Here is a 25,495-nt window from a genome sequence, read left to right as displayed (position 1 = left end):
TTCTGCTGAGTGCATTTTTCCTTTGCAGTTCTCAATTCCAATTGCAGATGGCTGAATAGTGAAAGAATCTTCTATTGTTTTGACAATGGAAAAGCAAATGGACTGAAAACTTTATATGGACATAAGGAACTTCCACTACAAGAGGACAATACTAAGTTCAGCTAATCTGTCTTTGGTTTCGTGATAGATACAAAGAAATTCTTGTATTAAAGCTCCCAGCTAATAAGATGAAAAGAAGCCACTATTTCAGACTGAAAACCTACCAAAACAAGATGGCTATTAAAGATCCTTATACAACACAAATTAGCAGATCCCAAAGACCCTTGAAAGCTGATCCTCAAATTTAACGAGTATCTTGTTTGCCATATTAGGATGTCTTGAAACTTGATAGTCATAATCATCCATACACTAACTAACGGCTCGGGATGGGACACGAGGCTGGATCCGTGCAGTGGTAACTGCTTCATTGAAAGAGGGCAGTTTCCCCGCAGCCTTGAAAGAAGCGGTGGTGAGACCCCTCCTCAAAAAGCCTTCCCTGGACCCAGCTGTTTTAAACAACTTTCGCCTGGTCTCCAACCTCGCTTTCTTGCGAAGGTTGTTGAGAGCGTAGTGGCGCATCAGCTTCCTCTGTTCCTTGAAGATACTGATTATCTAGACCCGTACCAATCGGGTTTCAGGCCCGGACACAGCACGGAGACGGCATTGGTCGCTCTGATGAATGATCTCTGGTGGGCTCGGGACAGGGGTTATTCCTCTATCCTGGTCCTATTAGACCTCTCTGCGGCTTTTGATACCATCGACCATGGTATCTTACTGCGGCGTCTCAGGAGATTGGGAGTGGGAGGCACTGTCCTTCAGTGGTTCTCCTCCTACGTTCTGGAACGTTCACAGTGGGTGTTGGCGGGTGGGCAGAGATCGACCCCGAGGCCTCTCATTTATGGAGTTCCTCAGGGGTCGGTCCTCTCACTTCTCCTGTTTAACATCTATATGAAGCCGCTAGGTGAGATCATCCGTGGTTTTGGAGTGGGTTATCATCAGTATGCTGATGACACCCAGCTTTTCATCTCGACCCCAAACCACATCAGTGATGCCCTCGACGTGATGTCCCGTTGCCTGGAAGCGGTCCGGGAATGGATGGGGAGGAACAGGCTTCAACTCAACCCGGACAAGACTGAATGGCTGTACATACCGGCATGTCAGGTAATCAGATTATTCCATCTCTTAATATTGGAGGCGAGTTATTACCCCCCGTAGATAAGGCTCGCAATCTGGGTGTCCTCTTAGATTCACAGCTCTCCTTAGAAGATCATATAGGAGCTGTGACTAGAGGGGCCTTCGCCCAGGTTCGTCTGGTGCGCCAGTTGCGACCCTATCTGGACATGGATGCCTTGCGTACAGTCACCCATGCACTTGTGACCTCTCGTCTAGACTACTGCAACGCTCTTTACATGGGGCTGCCCTTGAGAACCACTCAGAAGCTTCAGCTGGTGCAGAGTGCAGCTGCACGAGTTCTTTTGGGGGTCTCCCGATACTCCCATATTACACCTCTGCTCCGTGAGCTGCACTGGCTTCCAGTTGCCTTCCGAGTGAAATTCAAGGTGCTAGTGATGACATACAAAGCCCTACATGGCGTGGGTCCGGATTACCTACGGGAGCACCTACTGCCAGCGTCAACATCCCTCCGTCCTGTACGCTCCCACAGAGAGGGCCTCCTCTGGGTACCACCGGTCAGAGAATGTCGGCTGGTGACCCCCATGGGGAGAGCATTCTCAGTGGGTGCACCAATCCTTTGGAACCGCTTACCAGCTGAACTCCGGATGGCCCCCGACCTTCGCTCCTTCCGGCGTGATCTAAAAACTTATCTATTCGAACAAGCCGGCCTGGCCTGATGGATTTGGGTTTTAAAATTATTTATCTAATGTATTCTTATTTTATTGCTCTGTACACCGCCCTGAGTCCTCCGGGAGAAGGGCGGTATATAAATCAAATAAATAAATAAAATAAATAAACTTAGTTGTACTCCTCTATACCTATCTAATGCTCCTTACCATCATTTGAAAGCTAGCACGTGTATTACTTCACTAGATTTTTATCCTGCCTTTATTACTTAAGGTGGCAAACATACTTAACACGCTTTTCCCCTATTTTCTCCACAATAACAATATGATGGCTTGGGCTGGGAGAGTGACCTCTCCATAGTCACCCAGCCAGCTTTCACGTCTAAGGCAGGATTAGAACTCACATGTTCCTGTTTTCTAGGTCAGCACCTTAACCACCAGATCAAACTGGCTATTGCTATTTTAAATCACATAATTTTAACATATGATTATACATTTTTAATAGAATAGTAGCTTTGTAAATACTGAACTATGAATAGATTATTATTTTTACTGAAATTAGAACCCACGTGACTTTTAAATAACATTTTAGAAATATATTTTTGTGAGGCTACTTTGTATACCTGCCATAACCAAATTATATTTTTAGCTTCTTATTAAGCCAAAAATAAAGCAATGTAAAAAAGTATTGGATATGACAAAGGCATATATCTACATCAGATAAAGAAAAAAAAATTACAGCAAAATCTCGTGAAAGACAAATTATCAAATTATATGCTTTAAGGCATGGAATTCATTACATAGAAGAGATAAAAGATAAATTCTGAAATTCTAACTAAAACTGTATAATGTCCAGGGATTTTGAAGCAAAGATTTTGTTTCATTTATTCAATAAAAAAATGAAAATTTGGGAAAAATTAATGTACAGGTCATCTTTATTTTTAAAATATTATTTACATGTACTTTGTTACTTCATAAAATCATAAAGTATGAAGGGATTATTTAGATGTCAAGTCCTACTCTCTGCTCAGTGTAGGAATTCAAAGCCATTCAAAACATATAGTTGTGTAGGCTTTGCAAAGAATGTTATAGTTTATTCAGAAAATAGTTTGAGTTTTTTAAGTCTTTTCAAATGATACACCTTCCAGTCAACTTCAGGTTTTGAACTGAAGGTTCTATTTAACAGTATTTTTTTTTCTTATATGCTCTTATCATTTTATTACTGCATATGCTTCTGAAGTTTGAATTTTGTCAACACTGAGGCAAGTTTCTGAATTCTTTCACAAGTCTATTTTATAATTTAATGGGAGTATTCTAAAAACAGATTTGTTTTGTATAATTTCTCTTTATCACTCTCTCATTTATTAAATTTATGTGACGCCTATCTCATCTACATAGCACCATGTATTATTTAAGATCCAGATGGCCCCCACGTCTATTGTTTAAGTCATAAAAAGCTGGCACTTCACCAGACTTTTGATGAAGAAAAATGAGCCCTCACTTCATTTCTTTTGTTCAGCTGTGCTTGCCATCTTTTATATTTTTCTTTTATTTCTTTTATTATTTCTTTGGTGGCTGTTAAATTACCAGATTTGTTAAGAGTCAGGGGTGTACTAGTTTTAAAAATCATTATTATTAGCAGAAGTGGTAGGAAGTATTTAGTTCTCTATTTTTTTCTATTTGGGGGGGAAGGATGCCTTGCAAAAACTGTTACATCCTTATCACAGTAAATACAATATAAGAATGGTGTCATCAGTTTTACTGAAATTATATTACTCTTGAATAAGTATAAAATAGAAGCAGAACTAAAACTTACTCTTCTTGACGTAAATCATTAATGCTCCGATCTAATGAGATCATATCACTTGCTACCATGTTGAACCCAAATTCTTTAATGCTGGTTTGAATAGATTCTTTATATTCTGGTCCTAAAACAAATGGCTTAGCTTCCTCACCAGGACCACCTACAACTCCATGGGATTCAGGTTCTTTGGGTTCAAAATTACCAAGAATTCCAGGTCGCAATACAGGGTCATGGTAGATATGTGTCTGTGGCTTAAAAGTAAGATACTGTCTCTGCATAATATTTTGCTGATCATTCTTTCCACCAGCATGAGGAAATCTCTCATTTTTTGCCTTATTCCTTCGTCGAATTGATTCCAAGTCTACTTCCACACCTTCAACATGAGGCCAGGGTAACACTGGCTTAAATTTGTCGTTTCCAGGAATTAGACCATTATCTCTGTTGTTTGGCATTAGATTGATGGCTTCTTTGTAGTCCTACAAACACACAAAAATAATAAACATAAAACAACATGAATTAGTTACATGGCAAGTTCAATTTCATTTTTCCACATTCTTTTCACTTTCAATTTATCACTATGAATATTTATAAAAATTGTTAAGATCAATCTATATTACAAGCAAGCAATTACAGAAATTACTTTCTCACAGTCATGTTTTATATTACAAATGAAGGTAAATATACATGTCCCAGAATAATGTTGAAGAAACCAGTCTGGGTCAGTCACCAAGACCAGAGGTTTACTTCTTCCAATCTTTCAGACTTGTGCTGGAGCCAATCTTCTGGGAATTCCTCTCTAGGAGAGTGTGGGCTTTGGGCTATTCTCTGTGTGCTATTCTTTGTAATATTCCGTTATATGGTGCCTGGATGTGTGAGGCTTTTTAGTAGCTGATTGGAATGTTGATGGCGGGCTATTACATCATCGTTGGTTGATATTTCCGTGTGCTGCCAAGCCCTCACCTCCTAAATACTTGATAAACTGATGGTAAATCAGCACTCCTGTGGACTGAGGAGGGACTTGTTTCCCAGGTTTCAATCACTTCCCTGGCTCTTTTGTGCCTGAACAGCCTTATCATCCAACTATCTTGGTACCCGCAAAATTGAATGTCTGTCCTTGTACATTGCAATGTGAGGCTACTAATGAGTTCACATTTCCTCATCTTACTGCTCATTTGTGTTTTGCAATCTGTTCTACATAGTCACAGGGGCAATCCATGCAGGTGATCCAGTAGATTATACTGGAAGTATCTCCCACCTCCAAGTGATCTTTGCAATGTATAATTGGTCATCGTATGGTAGCCTCAGGGTGGTGTGCGATGCCCACTTGCAGATCTTGGAAGCTGCATCCTACTGTTTCTCAACTGTTTTTGATGTATGGCAGGGTGTGCCATGTAGTTGGTTTTGTATCATGTTTCTTCCTTTCTCTCCCCACGTTGAAAAAGACATCTTGTAACAAATGCTTGTGGGTACCTATTCTGGCTGAATTGTTAACGTAGGTACCTGCTCAGTCTCCCACCAAACTAAAGAGAAGCTTTATCAGGAGCCTCGTTGATCTCAATCAATAAATCAGAATAGAGCTGGAAGGGACCTTGAAGGTCTTCTAATCCAGCCCCCTTCCAAGCAGGAGACCCTATACTATTTTAGACAAGTGACTGTCCAGTCCCTTCTTTAAAAACCCGTGATGAACCACCCACAACTTCTGAAGGCAAGCTGTTCCACTGGTTAATTGTCCTCGCTGTTAAGAAGTTTCTCCCTAATTCCAGGTTTTTTTTAATTTATTTTAATTCCATTTATATCCTGCCCTTCTCCGAAGACTCAGGGTGGCTTACAAGCTTAGCAGTAGCCTTCATTCTATGTATATGCCTGTTTATTAGGGCTTTCACACACACCCCAAGCAGCATTATTACAAAGTCAGCTTATTGCCCCCAACAATCTGGGTCCTCATTTTACCTACCTCGGAAGGATGGAAGGCTGAGTCAACCTTGAGCCTGGTGGGATGTGAACCTGCACTAATTGCAGGCAGCTGGTGTTACTTAAGGAGGCATTAGCCCACTGCTCCACCAAGGTTGCTTCTCTCCTTGATTAGTTTCCATCCATTGTTTCTTGTCCTGCCCTCTGGTGCTTTGGCAGCCTCTCAAATACTGGAATACTGCTATCACGTCCCACCCCTAGTCTTTTTTCCCCTCTAACTGGCCAAACCCAAATTCTGCAGCCATTCTTCATATGTTTTAGTCTCCAGGCCTTTAATCATCTTAGTTGCTCTTCTTTGCATTTCTCCAAAAGCGCAACATCTTTTAATGTGGTGACCAAAACTTGATGCAGTATTCTAGGTGAGGCCTTACTAAGGCTTTATAAAGCAGTACTACTTTTCTCCACATAAAGCAGTACATTTCTCCACATTAAATTTCATGTTATTGGATAGGGCTCATTGTTCAAGTCTGTCAAAATCTTTTTTGGATCCTGAGCTTGTCTTCTGGGGTATTGGCTATTCCTGCCAGCTTAGTATCATCTGCAAATTTGATAAGTTTCTCTTCTATTCCTTCATCTAATTCATTTATGGAGATATTGAAGAGTATTGGGCCCAAGACGAAACCACGTGTTACCCCACTGCTTACTTTACTCCATGTAGATGTAATACCATTAAAGACTACTTGTTGAGTATGTTTACTACTTGTTGAGTATGTCAGCCAGTTACAAATCCATCTGGTGGTAATGCTGTCTATCCCACATTTTTCTAGCTTACCAAGAAGTAGGTTGTGGTCTACTTTGTCAAATGCCTTGCTGAAGTCTAAGTATACTATGTCCACAGCATTTCGCTGATCTATTAATTTAGTTACTTTGTCAAGGAATAAAATAAGATTGGTTTGCATGATCTGTTTTTAACAAACCCATGCTGTTTTTTAATTATAACTTTATTTGTTTCTATATGTTTTTTGATTATCTTTTCCAGTATCTTCTCAGGTATTAATGTTAGGCTGATTGGCCTGTAGTTTCCTGGATCGTTTTATTTTTTCTCCTTTTTTGAAGATGGGAACCACTTCAGCTTCAGGTTGTAAAAATCAAACTGGGGCTGTGCCTGGTAATGTAAATAATGGCTTTGGTAATTAAACATTCCTCCAATTGTATCCCATTCAACTTATCATGCTACAATAAAGGTAGTCCTTGAGAAATGACAGGTCACTTAATGATGGTAAAATATGACTGTCGAAATCCATTCCTATTTCATTTCATTTCATTTCTATTTCATTCCATCTCTCCTGGGTTTTGCCATGTCTCCAAGGGGGAGGCGGGATGTACTTGTAGGGCTATTGCTATTGCTTTCGCTTCCTCCCTTCACTACAATGTAATCCCTTATTTTGTTTATTGGGTCTGTATCCTGTTTCCTGCTTATCTCTCTCTCTGAACTCTATTATTTAAACTGTCAATTAAGAACAAAGGAGAATAAAGAATATAAATTCAGTGCCTAGATTATGTCCACGCTTCCAGAGAAAGGTGTGAAGAAGCCGCCAACTCTCGCTGTGCGAACTGGAGACAGGGTGATGTTATCTCCCCGGTTCCCACAACGGACTTAACACTTGAGGATTGGCTATCCCACATTGGGCGGTTGATCCATGGGGTGGGGTCCTGGTTGGGGACACTATAATCTACTGCATTGCATGGGAAATCTCAGATCCTGTCTATTATGCCTGCTATCTCCTATTTTTAATAAAAGTCCCTGCTTGGAAGAAATTGTTTCCTAGAATTCTGTTTTCTTAAGATGTGGGCTTGAAGTAGGTCCTGACATTAGACAGGATCTGCAGTAATAGTCAACCTGGAAGGAAGACTTTTACCAGGGGACTTCGCAAAAACTACAATGTCAAACACTGAGTCAGAGAAAAAGGAACCCACCGCGAAGGGAGAGCCCTCCCTCCAGCCGGGACCCTGCCAGTTGTTGGGATCCAAGACGTCCTACTCCTCGGAAGAAGTGAGAGATATGCGCAACCACAAACCTTGGTGGTCAATGGGTGTTGGGAAAAAAGACAAGTGGGAGAATTGATCAAGGAAGGTGACCCTGAGATGTGGCAGCCACCAACACGGATGGCAGCAAGAAATGAAGATATCTTTTCACCTTAGCAAAAAGGAAAGAGATCGCGTGCAGCACTCAAATTGGATCCTAGAGAAAGCTATTGACCTGCGTTCTTGGGGATAAGAAACCTGAACCCCGTGGCCCCTCCACTACCTTCGACTGCAGAGAGACACTGAGGGGGAATCGGATGCTGAAGTCGTGGGGACATCCGCAAAGGCAGCAGCCACATCGGCAACCCCCCACTCCCTGCCGGCCCGCAACTGTTGATTGGGATGGGAGAAAACACCATCGGCAGCGAAGGTACCGATCCATCCAAAGATTCCCATTGCTGGATGCAAAATTCAGGGGGGAGTCGCAGCATTTGTGGTTCTTCCTAACCCAATTCCTGAGCTACATCCCCAGCGACAAAGGCTATTGTGCAATCCACTCTGGATGGGCTGGCTGCAGACTGGATGGTGAACCTGCATGATTCTGATGCCCCAGAGCTCCACAACTTCAACCACTTCATGTCCTCTCTGAGAAGGTCATTTGAGGACCCCCTGGCTGACCGGAAAGCCCACAAGAGAATCAAAATGGTGAGGCAGGGCAGATGCCCAGTGGCCAAATACACACAAGAATTCCAGGCCATCACCAACAAGCTGAACAGACCGGAAGATATCCTCCTTAGCCATTTCAAAGATGGGCTAAAATTCCTCTATGATGCTTGCCTGCCTACAGGTGACCCAAGCCGACTCAACAAATGGTATGTCCTAGTGGAGGAAGCAGAAATTGATCTACTGAAGAGACACCACTGAGGAAAACCGTGGGGCTGCTCACCTCCTGAGCTGTCGCATGAAACAGCAAAACCACTGGCCACAACCAAGAAATCAACAGACTGGTTTAAATGAGAGAGGGACAGTACTGCTCGAAAGTTTCTTCATGCAACCCAGACCGATCACTAGCCAGGAAGTCAGGGAAATCCCCAGCTAAGCCACAAGAGCCCACCATGAGGGCAACAGAAGCTGTACAGCCCCCACCATCTGCCACACATGGGCAGGGAACTCTGGCCTACATCGCAGGGGTGGCGGATACCTTTGACAACAACTCAAAAGATGAACCCCTGGTAAGTGGACCCATCGCTCCTATCCTCAAGACAGTGACTATATTAGCCCCCTCCATGCCCAAAGCTGTCAAAGTAAAAGCCTTAATAGACTCCAGCTGCACACGCTGCCTCATTAGCCCAATGCTAGTGGGGAACTTGGGCATCCCGGTGAGGAGGCTGAAACAACTGATCTCATTTGGCCAGTTAGATGGGTCCATAGCAGGGGGAGAATGCCAGCTACCCTAGCCACTTTACCAATACATCTATCCCTGGGGGACCACGAAGAAGACATAATATTTGTAGTGACCCCAGGCATGGAATGCCCAATGATCCTGGGGTTGGAGTGGCTAAAGAGATGGAACCCCTGGGTAAATTGGAGAATGGCAGAGCTCAATTTCCCAGAGGGGGATCATGCAAACTTAACACCCCAAAGGCCCCCACCAACCCTAGGAGAGGAGAAAGCATCAGTGGGAGAAAAGAAATGGTTACCAGAAATACTGGAAGAATACCGGGACCTTGCTGAAGTATTCAGAGAGGAACGGGTGGATGAGCTCCCTCCTCACCAACCCACGGACTGTGCTATAAAAATCAAACCCGGGGCAAAACTCCCGAAGCCCAGACTGTACTCCATGAGCCCTAAAGAGATGGAGGAGATGGAAAGATTCATAAATAAAAATCTAAAAAGGAGATTTATCAAAACTGCCAAACCCAAAGTTGCCGCCCCAGTCCTCTTTAGGGAGAAGGACGGCACTTTGCGTTTGTGGGTGGATTACCGCACCCTGAATGCAATCAGTGAAAGTAACCTGTATCCCCTACCCCTCACGAAGGACATGTTATCTCACCGATGAAAAGGAAAGATTTTTACGAAACTAGAAGTAAAAGAAGTGTGCTACCCCATTAGGATCAAGGAAGGGGATGAATGGAAGACCACGTTTAATTGTCCAAAGGGATGCTACCAATTCAAAGTTTTGCCATTCGGACTACAAGGACCCCCTGCAGTATTTATACAATTAATCAATGAAGTGCTAAGGGAGCACCTATTTAAGGGGATCCTGGTTTATTTAGATGACATCCTTATCTTCACCGAGTCCAAAGAGGAGCATGTCAACCTAGTCAGAGCGGTTTTTAAAAAAACTGCGAGCTGCCCACCTATATGCCAAGTTAGTGAAATGCGAATTCCACCAGGAAAGAATAGACTAACTGGAGTATTGCATATCCCTACAGGGCATCGAAATGGACCCCAAGAAGGTCAGGGCAATACTAGAATTGACACCACCCTGCACAAGAAAGCATTACAAAATTTCCTGGGTTTTGCAAATTTCTACCGCCAGTTCATCTCTTCGTTCGCCAAATAGCCCTGCCCCTCATGAACATGTTAAAAATGAAGGGGGGGGTTGTCCCTCAGTGAAACCCAGCCAGCTACTGAATTGCACAATTCAATGCCAAGCGGCATTTGAGAGGTTAAAGAGACTTTTTGCCAAACCTGTACTGAGACACCCGGACCTGGATAAACCTTTTGTAATAAAGGCGGATGCAAGCGATGTGGCGGTGGTGGCTGTATTATTACAGGAAAACGACGATGGGGCACTGCAACCATGTGCGTAAATGTCCAGGAAACTCGTTGAGAAAAACAATGCTGGGCTGTATGGGAGAAGGAAGCGTATGCTGTGAGGTGGTCATTAATTACATGGTGTCATTTCCTTTAAGGGAATAAAATCCCCTTCAAGGTCTGGACAGATCACAAAAACTTGGAAGCACTCAAAACACCCAGAAAACTCATTCTTAAACAAACCCGCTGGTCTCAGCACTTTCACCAATCCTGTTTGACGCTCAAACACTTGCTGGGGGGGGGAGAAGAACTTCCTGGAAGATACACTGTCTCGCATGCCCCAATATAACAGCATGCGAGCCGATTCTAACCCACTCATGCCCGAACCACAACTGGCAGCGCCAGTAACTACCAGGGCCCAAGCCAAAATAAAGCCGCAGCTGAATAGCCAAACCAGAATCGAATTCTGGAAGACTTCAGAAACAAACGAATGGTTCCAGAAAAATAGACATGTGTGCACCATCAAGGATGGGCTGCCATGGGTGGGGGAGAAGTTATATATTGGGAAATTGGCTGTGCCATGATACAAAATCAGCTGGGCATTTTGGATTTGTAAAAACTTTACATTTAATTAAAAGACAATTTTGGTGGCCATCCATGAAAAAGGACATAGAAAGCTACGTGGCCAGCTGCCCAACTTGCGCAGTTGCCAAGAGGTTGCAAGGGAAATCGCCCAGACTGCTACAACCAGTGGTGAATCCCTCAGCTCCATGGAAGGAAATATCCATGGATTTTATAGTGGAATTACCAGAAAGCAATGGAAACACTGTCATCTGGGTGGTTACAGACTGTTCTCAAAACAAGTGCATTTTATCCCTTGCCAAAAGATCACCACCGCAAAAACTTCAGCGAAACTATTCATGCAGCACATCTACAGTTTGCATGGGGCACCCCAACACATCATATCAGATAGGGGAGTGCAATTTACATCAGAATTCTGGAAAGAGTTTTTATCCCTCTTAGGAACCACTCAGGGACTGTCATCTAGTCATCATCCTCAATGTAATGGCCAAAGTGAACTGTCCAACTCAGTACTCAAACAATATTTAAGATGCTTTATTACTTTCCAGGAAATGAACTGGACAGACCTACTCCCTTTTGCAGAAGTTGCCCACAATAACGCAGTCTAGTCTAGCACAGGATACACTCCCCTTCAGGTAGCCACTGGTTAAAGTTTCAACCCTATGCCAGAACTAACCCCAAATGAACCAGAAATCCGATCACTTAAAGAATGGAAAGCACAATTACAAAACACCTGGCCAGTAGTTAGGAAAGCACTGGACGAAGCTAGACAAGCATACAAAACACAAGCGGATAAAAGGAGAGTCGAACCTAAACCATTCATTGTAGGAGAAATTTGTCTACAAAATACCTAAAATCTCTACAGCCCTGTAAAAAACTTGGTCCAAAATACATAGGATCTTTCCCAATAAAAAGAATCATAAACCCAGTAATGGTAGAATTAGAACTACCCAAAACCCTCAAGCAAATACACCCAATTTTTCATTGCAGCTTGCTGAAGAGAGAGCCACAGTCGCCCTTAAGACCAAAACTCCCCCCTACCTCCAATCATGGTTGAAGGGGAACAACACTTTGAGATAAAAGAAATCTTAGATTCTAGGAAGTGTCATGGGGCAACACAATACCCAGTAGCCTGGAAACACCTTCCCTCCTCACAAAATGAGTGGGTCCTCAAACGTCATGTCACAGCACCCTAACTGTTAAAGAAGTTCTATACAGAATATCCCAACAAGCCAGAATAACCTCTATAACTCTATATATGTTTTTGTTTCACTACAGGTGGATCTCTCCTATTTTTAAGGGGGGCAGGATGTCAAAACCCATTCCTATTTTATTTCATTTCATTTCTATTTCATTCCACCTCTCCTGGGTTTTGCCATGTCTCCAAGGGGGAGGGGGGATGTATCTGCAGGGATATTGCTATTGCTTTCGCTTCCTCCCTTCACTACAATGTAATCCCTTATTTTGTTTATTGGGTCTGTATCCTGTTTCCTGCTTATCTCTCTCTGAACTCTATCTTTTAAACCGTCAAGAACAAAGGAGAATAAGGAATATAACTGAGGGGTGACATGATAGCAGTGTTCCAATATCTCAGGGGCCGCCACAAAGAAGAGGGAGCCAAGCTATTCTCCAAAGCACCTGAAAGCAGGAAAAGAAGCAATGGATGGAAACTAGTCAAGGAGAGAAGCAACCTAGAACTAAGGAGAAACTTCCTGACAGTTAGAACAACTAACCAGTGGAACAACCTGCCTCCAGAAGTGGTGAATGCTCCAACACTGGAAGTTTTTAAGAAGAGACTGGACAGCCATTTGTCTGAAATGGTATAGGGTTTCCTGCCTTAGCAGGGGGTTGGACTAGATGACCTCCAAGGTCCCTTCCAACTTCTTCTTCTTCTTCTTCTTCTTCTTATTATTATTATTATTAATTATTATTATTATTAATATTATTATTATTAATATTATTATTATTATTATTATTATTACTTCAGTGCCCAGTTTATGTCCACGCACCCAGAGAAAGGTGTGAAGAAGCCACTGACCCTCACTGTACAAACTGGAGACAGGACGATGTTATCTCCCTGGTTCCCACAACGGACTTAACACTTGGGGATTGGCTATCCCACATCGGGCAGTTGATCCATGGGGTGGGGTCCTGGTTGGGGACACTATAATCTACTGTGTGGCGCGGGAAATCTCAGATCATGTCTATTATGCCTGCTATCTCCTATTCTTAATAAAAGTTCCTGCTTGCAAGAGTTCTGCTTTCTTAAGATGTGGGTTTGAAGTAGGTCCTGACAACAATCGACACCCCAAAAACTGCTTACGATCATGTTTCAAAGTTAAGATGTATGCCATATCCTTATGACAGACCACTGGGATCAGTAGTGTCCCTGGCTCTCTTCTCACCCATCATCTCCTGATAGGACCCACAGTGCTCAGGCCTGCTTCCCATGCCTCCTGAAAGCAGTCACCATTTCTGGAGTCCCAACAAGTCCTTGTGTGAATGGTAGTTCCTTTCAGAGTTTTCTGTAGAGGAAGTTACAGTCTAGCCTTTAAATCCTAGCAGTCAGTCAGAAGGACATCTAAAGCTTGCAGAGACCCAGTATCCTTAATTTTGCTGTACAAGTCTCTAGTCTATAGTTTTGGAGATTAACATTTTTTTCTCCAGTTCAAGGGAAAAGGCTGCATAAAAATTCTTTCCTTGCTTACTTCATTGCCCTATTCTTCAGCCTTTTTTTAAAAGGAATAGAGACTGGAAAGCAAAGTTTAGTTTTAGCACATAATTGGGATGGTTGAGAGTTCAATAAGTCTGTTCCTCCCAGCTTTTGTTGTTTTGTTTATTAAAGAAATGTTGCTTTCTGGGAGAGGGAGGGAGAGGTTAAGCAAAGGGAAAGTTTTGGGATGCTCACCCTGAAGCTACTGCCTTTTATGCAGGGTCTTGCTTCTAGCAGGAGTTAGGTAAGCTTTCCTGCCTCCTGATGGCCAGCTCATTGTGCAGAAAGCTCTGAAAAGCTAGAGAACTGGTCTTTTATTTTTGCCCAGAAAGTTGGGACATCTTGGCAGGAGGAAGGACTGAGAAAAGTTAGGAAAGGCAGGCATGCCCAGTGTATCTTTCCCCATTGTTTCTCACAAGACAGTCAGCTATGTGGTAGCCTGGCATGTGAGGCACTCAAGGGGTAGGTAGCGGAGCATGGCATATCTTGGAGTGGGAGAGGCCTTGAGAGGTCTGAAGCAGGCACACTTGTACCTGCACTAGGCCTCCAGGGTTTTCCCCATCCCCAAGCTCCATTTAATGATCTGTACATTTGTTTAACAAATGCACTGGGGGAAAAGCAGGGATGACTGGTCATTTCACTGTCTACCAAAATTCTAGAAAATGCATTACATTATACAGACCTGTCTGGGTAAGGAAAGGGAAGGGAAGAATAAAGAAGGAATGGGAAGAAGGAAGAGGGGAGGATGGGAAGGGAAGGGGAGAAGACAAGGGACAAGGGAGAAGAAAAGAGGTGAGAGAAGAGAGAAAAGAAAGAAAAGATAGAAGAAAGAGGAGAAAGCTGAGGGAAGAATGGAAGAGAGAAAATCCAATTTGTCATTTTATACTGAAAAGCAAAATTAGAAGGAATGAAATCCATAGAAAGCAAGAGGCAACATGGTTTTTGATGTACAAGGTTGGTGGTTTTCAGTTTCATACCTAAGGTGTTGACATTCACTCTACTTTAAAACCTGCATGAATGCATTTACTAAAAGGTAATTTTGAATATATACCACTTTGAGATTCAGCGCAATTTTCTTCAGTCTCATATGACAAATGGATTGTTATGGATGATATTCACTGAAGTAAATAGTAAAACATTATGTGGACTGGAGAACATGGTTCTGTTGACAGGAAATCTACAGTGGGTGCAGATTGTAATAGCTGTCTGTTGGAATGGTAATATATGGTAGAAGAGTTTCAGGTATATACTGAAGAACTTAATAACATTTTTCTTCAGGTACATAGACAATATCAAAAATGGAATGTTAGATGTGCTGTATTTAACCAAGCGTCCTAAGGATTTTAATTCTATATATGTGTAGGAAAAGAAAAAAATAAACTTAGCCTTTACTGCAAGGACATATGCTTCAACCACAGTGAATATAAGTGGCACAAGACATGTTACTTTTTCAATAAAAAGTTTTCTCATAGTTTGGAAATAACTAAATTTATAAAAAGGATCAAATATTGTCAATGCAAAGTTCAGCAACAAAACATGAGAGATACAATACACCAGGAGGACTTATATAACCTGACAACTCAGAGATGGGTATATTCCACAGCAGACTTAGATCTGGATCAAATGAACATTTTATGTCAGAGAAGATGTATTTATTAAATATATAAGGAACATAGATGTGCAGACTGCTTTGGTTTTGAACAGTTTCAAGTATATCTTGTACAGAACATTCCATTTCAACTCGAAATTATCTTGATTATTTGGGAAATGTTTTAATCTTGGTATAAAATAATTCCAATCCTGAAAAATCTGACAAAATTTTCAGTTATGTGGTTCACAATGTTTGTACAAGTCAGTGGGATTACTAATTTTTGCCCTATTCTCATTTATTTCTTTAGCCCTATTCACCTCCTCATTGTCAGGGCAGATCAAATAATTTGTTTATCGGTCAATATCATTAACTTACTATATATTATAATATTGCCAAGGTTAATAGATAAATAACATGGAGTGGGAAGAAGGGAACATGTACAGTCATATGAAAAAGTAAATACTAACATTTTTAAAACTTTTAGCATATTTCAACATAGATATATTTGATCTTCATTTGAATAAAACTGTTAAAGGATATATAACAAATGCAATATACCATTTATATTTTGAAATTTATTGTGTAATTTAAATAAACATACATGTAAATTTTGCATCTGGAAAAAGTAAGTAGATTTATCACTACCTCACAAATCTAAAATTAAAATCAGGTGCAGTAGATAAGATTCAAATTATGAGCATTGTTAGCATCTGAAAGGAACCTGTCATGTAGAAGCCTAAGGTATTTAACTTGAGTTATTCTTTGTTGCTGAGTGTGTGGTATTGCTATGCCTAAATCAAAAGAGCTTTCTAAGGCCTTCAGAAAGAGTGGGAAGAGGTTTTAAAAGACAGTTAAAGAGATGAACATTCATCATACCGTTGTCCAGAAGACCATCTACAAGTGGAGATTTCAAACCACTGCCACCCATCCTGGGCCAGGCTGTTCCATGCAAATTCAGCCCAAGAGATGAAGGATGCTGAAAGAATCTCTGAGAAACCCAAAATTTCATCATAACCAACAGGTAGTTCTCCCCATTACTGATCTCAAAGTGCATGAGTCTACCATGAAAAACAAGCTGCAGACAATAGATATGCATGGAAGAAATATGTCCAGGGCAAGGCTACAGTTTGCTCATGATCGCCAAGGCAAAGACCAGGACTTTTTGAATAATGTGCTATGGACAAGGAAAATACAGATCTATTTGGCCATGGTACTAGAAAATAGATTTCATGAAAAAGATAGCATTTCACCAGAAAAAAACTGATCCAAACTGTGAAGCATGGTAACGGACATGTTATGAGGCTGCTTTGCGGCATCTGGCTCTGGCCACCTTGCTATCACAAAATCTGTGTTCTGCTAAAACTCATGTCTACTTGATACTTTGTAACCTTCAATTGGGCAGAAAGGGTGGATCTTAGAACAACAGTACCTCTAGATGGGCTAACTTACAGAATGTATTCAAAATCTAGAAATTATGACTCTCATGGGGTTAAAGGTTGGCAAACTTGTGGCTGTTTCAGTACAGGCTTGGAGCCAAGGGCCTATTTTTCCATGAAAGGAAATGTCATATCCGTTAATTATTTGTTGAATAATTTTAATTTTTTTTAAAAAAAACTTTACATGAGAAACTTACCATGTACAGTGAGGGAAAAATTATGTTATCTCCTGCTGATTTTGTACATTTGCCCTCTGACAAAGAAATGATCAGTCTATAATTGTAATGGTAGGTTTATTTTAACAGTGAGAGACAGAATAACAACAAAAAATCCAAAAAAACGCATTTCAAAAAAGTTATAAATTGATTTGCATTTTATTGAGTGAAATAAGTATTTGATCCTTTCACAAAACATGACTTAGTACTTGGTGACAAAACCCTTGTTGGCAACATTTCTTGTAGTTGGCCACCAGGTTTGCACACATCTCAGGAGGGATTTTGTCCCACTTCTCTTTGCAGATCTTCTCCAAGTCATTAAGGTTTCGAGGGTGATGTTTGGCAGATCGAACCTTCAGCTCCCTCCACAGATTTTCTATGGGATTAAGGTCTGGAGACAGGCCACTCCAGGACCTTAATGTGCTTCTTCTTGAGCCACTCCTTTGTTCCCTTGGCCCTGAGTTTCGGCTTACTGGCATGCTGGAATACCTATTCATGACCCATTTTCAATGCCCTGGCTGAGGGAAGGAGGTTCTCACCCAAGATTTGACAGTATATGGCCCTGTCCATTGTACCTTTGATGCAGGGAAGTTGTCCTATCCCCTTAGCAGAAAAACACACCCAAAGCATAATGTTTCCACCTCCATGTTTGATGGTGGGGATGGGGTTCTTTGGGTCATAGGCAGCATTCCTTCAAATACAGTGAAGTTGATTTTGGTCTCATCTGACCACAACACTTTCACCCAGTTCTCCTCTGAATGATTCAGATGTTCATTGACAAACTTCAGATGGCCTGTACATGTGCTTTCTTGAGCAGGGGGACCTTAAGGGCACTACAAGATTTCAGTCCTTCACGGTGTAGTGTGTTACCAATTGTTTTCTTGGTGACTATGGTCTCAGCTGCCTTGAGATCATTGACAAAATCTCCCATGCAGTTCCTCACCATTCTCAAGATCATTGAAACTCCATGAGGTGAAATCTTGCATGGATCCCAGATCGAGAGAGACTGACAGTTATTTTGTGTTTCTTCCATTTGCAAATTATCACACCAACTGTTGTCACCTTCTCACCAAGCTGCTTGGCAATAGTCTTGTAGCCCATTCCAGCCTTGGACAGGTCTTCAGACTTGGCCATGGTGGAGTTTGGAATCTGATTGATCGCTTCTGTGAACAGGTGTCTTTTTTAATAAATATTTTATTAATTTTCTAGTTTTACAGTCAAATACTTAATAGACAACATGTTGTCTGAGTCCATTAGAAATTCAGTGGTATATATTAACTTCTTCAATCTAGATCCAATGTTACACCATCAAATATTTCTTCTTTTCTTCTGATAGTACCTGTTTTCCCACATTAGGCAAATTCAATTCTTACTGTTATTAATAAATATAGAATTTTCTTGTAGCTCCGATGACATCCATATCATGTCGACTCTCAACTATGATTTGTTCTTATTAGAGTAAAAGGTATGCTGTTTTTTCTCTGATTTTAATTCTCTCCATAAATCTTGTATTCTTATTTCTTCCACCATTTTAAAAGAGGTCTTTGGTAAAGTTCTCCTAACTTTTTGATTTATTTTACTTTACTTTTATAGTCCAATTTTACATCAACAATTGCACTGAAGTCTCCCACAATACAAATATTGTTGTTGTTAGTTGCGAAGTCATGTCCGACCCATCGCGACCCTATGGACAATGTTCCTCCAGGCCTTCCTGTCCTCTACCATCTTCTGGAGTCCATTTAAGCTCACACCTACTGCTTCAGTGACTCCATCCAGCCACCTCATTCTCTGTCATCCCATTCTTCTATTGCCCTCAATCTTTCCCAGCATTCAGTATCTCCTTCAAATTGACTATAGTTCATGGAAAACATTTGAAAGCAGATTACATGAAAGAGTAGTTTTAGCATTTACACTGTTTCTTAAGTCAATAATTCAAATTATGATTTTTTTTGAGCAAATACCATCCAAGCTCACACAATACTAAACACTAATACAATGAATTGTAGCAAGGAAACAAAATTTAAAAATGATTAAAATTATCAAACTAGTGTTCTGTTTAATGGGTGGAAATTTGAACCATGATGTCCCAACTCTAAAAGTGATAATAATAGAGAATTCATAGCATAATAGTACAATTTAATTCTTTTTAACATTTCAAAAGAGCTTTGTTGATTACCATGTGTGAATTCTCTGTCTAAGCAGGAAATAGATGGCCCCCACATCTTAGTGTTACATTTGATACAATTCATTGGTGTTACATTTGGTGTTACATTTGGTACCATTTATAAAAGAATAACCTTTTTTTCCTTTAATTCCACCCTTTTTCTCTTCTACCTGAATTATTCTTTTATACTTTTAGGAATTCATCATTTCCTAATTTTTTTTCAAATTTGTGTGGAAGCAAGTTATTGTATTCTGAATCTTCTTTCCCCAACCCTTGTTTTCCTACCTTCATTATTAACATTGTTTCTTTTTTCCCATTTTCAACTGAAGATGTTATTAAGGTCATACTTTTCATTGTTCGTCTTATTATTATTTGTATGAGAGGAATCAAACATGGTAAAAACATAATAGCCAAGAATCCTAGTATTGCAAATTTTGCTAGTTCTTTCCAATTTGCAAACCACCCTCCAAACCAATTATTTACCCCATCTAAGGTCAACCCCTTCCAGGTTTGGACTGGGACATGAGCTAATTTTATCATTTTGTCTGTAATTTCCTTTACTACCATACCACTCTCATCTACTTCAATGCAGCAATTGCTCAGATTAAATTTTCCACACACACCTCCTTCTTGAGCTAATAAGTAGTCTAAGGCTAACCGATTCTGCATAATGTAAGTTCGAGACTTTACACTTTCCTTAGCTAAATGCGTTAGAGTACTTACAGTGTCATTTGTAATTATTTCAAGCACTGCTTGTAGCCTAATTACCCTATTTAGAATATAGATGGGCTCTCTGGCACCTAAAGTGCCATCTTCCGCCCATGTAGGTGGTCCATAATAGTTGATGATCTTCTCTGGAGTCCAATCATCATCTTTCCAGGTTCCAATTTTCATATTGCTTGGTTGTATGGCTCTTTTCTTTCGGACTTTATCTGATAAATCATCATATACAGTTAGTCCCAGCGATTGTTTTTGTTCGATGGGAAGGAGGAAAAAACTTGGCTTTATTATTCCTAAGATACAAGATCCATACCACCCCTTGGGTAGATACCCATAGGCATATTTTCCACATATCCAATACATACCTTCCAGGGCTACCCAGTCCAGGGTGTCGTTTTCAGGATCTTTTAAATAAGCCATCTCAGTTATTTCACTTAATGTCTCTTTCTTTGATATTCCACTTCCTCCCCACCAACTGTCATTGTTCCATACAGCCAAGCAAATCATGTCTCCTACTGCGACTTTCCTATTCTTTCTTTGTCTCTCATAACATACTTTCCCTACTAAATTTGTGGTTAATGCCCATGTTCCCTCTTTTCCTTTTGTGAACTTTAGAGTTTTATTTTTCCACATTTCCACCACAATGTCATGTTTTAATTCTTGAGCCTCCCATGGCCATTGTTCTCCCATATTTGTTCCTCCACAAACAAAACAATTTCTTACTGTTAGAGTTTTAGCAATTTCTTCAGCCAATTGTACAAACATATTCACTGTTTTCTTAGGAAATTCAGGTAATTCTAATTTTTCGAATTCCTGATAATATGACCAAAAGATACTCTTGCGTATTGGTTTTATTTTAGTTGTTTCTATTTTTAATACTAGCCACCCCCACGGGTCTTTTCCGGTTCCATCTATTCCTATTCCAAAGTCCTTATATTGAATTCCTTTTTCTAATGACTGATTTATATGTATACACATTGGGTTACATTTTCCTTGAGTGCAATCAGTCCTGGTACTTCCGATACTAATATTCACTTCCTTTGGACCTATACTTCTCTCATTTGGGACCGTAGTAGTATACCAATAAGCTGTCCTGAGTCTTCGGAGAAGGGTGGGATATAAATGGAATTAAAATAAAAAAATAAAAATATTTGATGCCTATTAACTGGAAAAAACAGTACATCATAGGGGAACAACACAAATGGGCTAATTTACAGAATGTGTCCAGAATCAGGAACCCATGACTCCCAAATTATGTCTGTTTTAAGGATGACTCTGATTCTACCACACCTGCAATTCTTCTTGCATGTTGACAACCAAAACAGGAGGGGATGGAATTCTTGGGGGAGTTGTGTGGGATTGAGGGATTCAAGTGAGCCGGCTGAGCCGGAGAAAGTCCCTACACTTCAAGGTAATGAGAACTTTTCGAATGGTGCAGACTGTTCCTCAAAACACAAAGAATGCATTGGATTGGTGAAAAATGGACCGGGAAGGGGGGGTTAACTGGGAAAAGGAGAATTTACCTATACTGCTTTCCAGGGGAACCATTAGAATTGGCTTGGCTTCTTCTGTGCCTATATGGATCTATAGGCATATAGGAAAAGTTATACTCTTAGAAAAACTATGTCCCAGGAGTTTCTTTTGCTGTATATGCTAACGGGATGGTTGACTGGCTGCTCTGTTGCTACTGGCTACTGCCTTCATTTTCAACATTGTAACAGTTTCCAAGTCAGCCTCACAATCCCTCACTCCCTCACATACCCAACTTATCTGCTTGGTGGGACGGGAAGGGGTAAAAAAGGAACAATGAAATATGAACGCCTATGCATCCTTCCCAGCCCATGCTGCCTGACCTGTCCCACTCTCTCAGCCCTTCCTTGATCTACCTTCCTGCTTGCTTTTCCCAATTCATGCAGCACCTCATATGAACTTCCACATAATCTCCTGAGCAGCACTGCCCTACCATGTACCTTCTGACCCATGTGGCAGCTCTTACACAGTTCTGACCCAACTCACACGCATGGTAATATGTGCAAGTAGAGTATGTTTACTGCGCCACTCTACTTGTTATAGCAATATCCCCCAAAATCCACCAAGTCACAAACTTTTTTCCCAAGCAGTTCAGTAAGACCAAGCACACAGACATGAAGCTGAAGCAATAAGTTTTCAAACAAACATACCCCACAATGAAACTTCCTGAAGAAAAGAAAATCTGAACCCAGTTCCAAATCCAAGTTCAAGTCCAGGAAAAGCTATCAAGACAAACCCAAGGATCAAGCACTAAATCAGGATGCAGGGATCACTAAGCCAAAGACAACATGAAAATGAATGGTTGTCTTCATCAATGACTCCCTCCCACGTGCCTGACTAAATAATCCGCAACCTGGTATTTCTCATTAGGAGAGGCAAGGCTGCTTCCTCACAAACAGCCTCACTGACTTCCTCTGACCTCCCCATGTCTCTGCTCTTTACGCCTGCGGATCAGGTGGGAGTGGCAGCTGTTCCTCATGAGAGGCAGCCCGTTGCTGATATAAACTGCAGCAGCAGTGCCTCTCCTTCCTCTTCTTACTGTATGTGGGCAGCTGACAAGCCAGAATTAAAATGGTGGCACATTGCTTGGCTGCGGCTGCTTCAGCTCTCAAAAGTGTGGGGGCTACAGAGGGAAATGAACAATCCGGACTGAACCACTTTTCGGAAATAGGGACAACTAAGCAGAGTTGGGCTGCTAAAATTTCATACCAATATCAGTCCATACTGGAGATGAAGAAATTCAGCGTGAAAGGAATGGTGGAGAAAACTGTTTGGGAGAGTCTGCATGGCCTTTGATTACTTCGGAGGATAAAATCAATGACGGAGATGCCTGCTGCTGGCATGGAGGGTGAGAGATCAGCTATAATGTCTGGAGTAGCAGGAAGGAAGAAATGAAATTGCTGGAGGTGGGAACAGCAGTGTGCTCAGTGTTTTCAGCAGCGAAGGCAGAGTTTCAGGCCTCAGGAGCAGAGTGGAGGAGCAGCCACTGCAGCTGGGAAGTTTCTCTCAGTTGCTGACCATCTTCAGGGCAAAAAAAGGAGGAGGTGTGACCGTAAGAAGAAACAAACGCAGAGGCCTAACATCTAGGCCCATGGTGGTGAACCTATGGCATGTGTGCCACGTGGCACACAGAGCCCTCTCTATTGGCACACGCACTGTCGCCCCAGTCCTAGGCTTTCAGCAGGGTTTTATTTTATTTTTTATTTTAATTCCATTTATATCCCGCCCTTCTCCGAAGACTCAGGGCGGCTTACAAGCTTAGCAGTAGCCTTCATTCTATGTATATGCCTGCTTATTAGGGCTTTCACACACACCCCAAGCGGCATTTTATAAAACCTTTTCGCTTTAGGCCTCCATCGCTGCATGTGGGGGGGAAAAAGGTTCAATCAATCAATCAATTTCAACTTCTCATGGGGGGAAAAAAGATCTCGCAAAGTTGGAATTGGTTGATTGAACATTTTAGTCCCACCCAGTCTGCCATTATCACCACAGCCATGCCCACCCAATGAGCCATGTCCACCCAATAGGCCATGCCCACCCGGCACTAGATGATACATAACTGAGTTTTAGTTTGCAGTTTGGGCACTGAGTCTCTAAAAGGTTCACCATTGCTGATCTAGGCTAAAAGCTAGACTTTACAGAGTGTCTCTTCCATCGATTTTGTTTGCAAATGCTCACTCCTTGGAACCAAAAATGGATTACTTGAGGCTGGATTTAACAACTAACCTGTTGTGACTCAGGGCCAGCCTGTGGGTCCGGCAGCCGGCTCAGATGTCTTGGATGACTCAGATGAGGGGGAGGAGGAGGGTGTGGAAGACGAACTGGCTGATGATGGCTTGGAGGCTTCGCAGAGCCCCCAGCCGGGGCCCTCTTCTCAGCTGCGTGAGCCCGATAGTGCGGAGGATGATGACCCACAGCTGGCCCTGTTCAAGGACGCCCGACGCAGGAGGCAGTCGAGCAGGACCAAGCAGAGAAAGGCTGTGGGACTCCTCGGGAGGAGGCACAGGGAGACCACGCCCTGAACTCTAAATAAAAGGAGTGTTTGGGGAGGGGCTGGTTGCTGAAAGCAACCCTTCCGTTTGAGGATTCAAGTTCCAGTGTTTTGTTTCTTGCTCTGTTGTTCGTAATAAATCTTGGCAGACGCTTTTCAGCCTCAGACGCTCTCCAGTCTCTACTGTTTGAACAGGGGTTTGCCTTATTACAAGGCCGGTAGCAGGCTGGTTCAGAACAGTTTGCTTTCAGCCACCCACCCCTTACTACTACGATGGAGCAGCTACGTGCCGAGAATGCTCAGCTCACCCAGCAACTCACTTTGCTGGCAGCTCAGGTGGCTCAACTGCAAGCTCAGGTACATGCTGCACCCCCACCCAGGAGGAAATGTCAGATAGCAATGCCGGATAAATTTGCTGGCAATCCAGAACTGTTTCCTGCCTTCCTGGGACAATGCCAGCTTTTTATCAGCGTGAGAGCAGCTGATTTCCCCACTGACCGGGATAAGGTGGGATTCGTGTTAAGCCTTCTGTCGGGGGATGCAGCTCGTTGGGGCACGCCTCTGCTGGCACAACCTAGCCCTTTGTTGGATAACTTTGGGAGGTTTTGTGACCATATGCGCCTAATGTACGAGGACCCAATTAAGTCGCAGACTGCCACCCGATGCCTGAAAGCTCTGAGGCAGGGTCAGCGCCCCCTACAGGCCTATATCAGCGATTTCTGGCTGCTTAGCCAGGATTCCGCCTGGAATGAGGCTGCGCTCGTGGATGCCTTCCAGGATGGATTGTCGGAGGAGATGTTGGATGAGCTGGCCCGTGTGGACATTCCCTCAGACCTGAATGGGCTGATCCATCTTTGTCTGCGGATCGATGCCCGGCTGCAGCAGCGAAAGAGTCGCCGTGCCACCCCACAGACCCCTGCCGCCCCTGTTGAGCGTGAGCCCCCAGTCCAGAGGGAGGAGCCAATGGAGCTGGGTGCCGCCAGGTCCCGTCTATCGGTGACGGAAATGGACAGACGACGATCGGGGGGGTTGTGTTTTTACTGTGGGGACCCTGGACATTTGGCTGCTTCTTGCCCAAAGAAGCGTCAGCGGGCATCAGTGACCAAGCCTGCCCCGAGAAAGTCCCCTACTTTGCTGTCGGGAAACGGCCCGAGCCCGATCTAGACGGTGTGATAGATCGGGCGACCCACAACGACCACGCCGAGCGTCGCCGTTCCGACGGTGCCTGTGAACCTCCACGGCATTTGATTTTGGAGGCACGTCTGATCCTTCCTGGCAAGCCAGAGGGGATTCCGGTCCATGCCTTAATTGACTCTGGGGCTACCACTAACTTTATGGACTCGGCCTTTGTGGCCAAATGGGCTGTTCCCCAGTGTCCGGTGGATCCGCCCATGCTAGTGGAGACTATCGATGGTCGAGTGCTCCTGTCTGGGCCTATTACGGCCGCCACGCAACCAGTGTGTATGGCCATCAGTTCCCATGTGGAGGCCATCCAGTTCTACATCACTTCGGATCTGCACTTCCCCGTGGTCTTGGGACTGGCGTGGCTCCGGGCGCATGATCCACAGATCTATTGGTCTCAGAACTTGGTCACCTTCCCAAGTTTGCAGTGCGTGGACCACACCCGCCATATCTGTGCCGGCCAGGTGGAGGGTTCCCCAGGGGTTTCCTTGCCTCCCGAACTGTCCGACTTTGCTGATGTGTTCAGCGAGTCA

General features: G+C 42.6%; 1 protein-coding gene across 3 annotated transcripts in view; it reads right to left on the bottom strand.

Moving 5' to 3' along the window:
• GALNT7 (polypeptide N-acetylgalactosaminyltransferase 7) overlaps positions 1–25,495 on the bottom strand; it is a 128,484-nt gene that overhangs the window by 52,103 nt on the left and 50,886 nt on the right. For all 3 annotated transcript variants that reach the window (XM_083367284.1, XM_083367283.1, XM_083367285.1), the window contains exon 2: positions 3,655–4,118. In XM_083367284.1, coding sequence (XP_083223410.1) covers positions 3,655–4,118 — 464 coding nt within the window. The remainder of the gene's footprint in view (positions 1–3,654; positions 4,119–25,495) is intronic.

This window comes from Vipera ursinii (assembly GCF_947247035.1).
Source record: "Vipera ursinii genome assembly, chromosome: 7".
In the NCBI taxonomy this organism is placed as follows: Eukaryota; Metazoa; Chordata; class Lepidosauria; order Squamata; family Viperidae; genus Vipera; species Vipera ursinii.
Note: the sequence above shows the minus strand (reverse complement) of the source record. Positions and strands in the feature narration are given on the sequence as shown.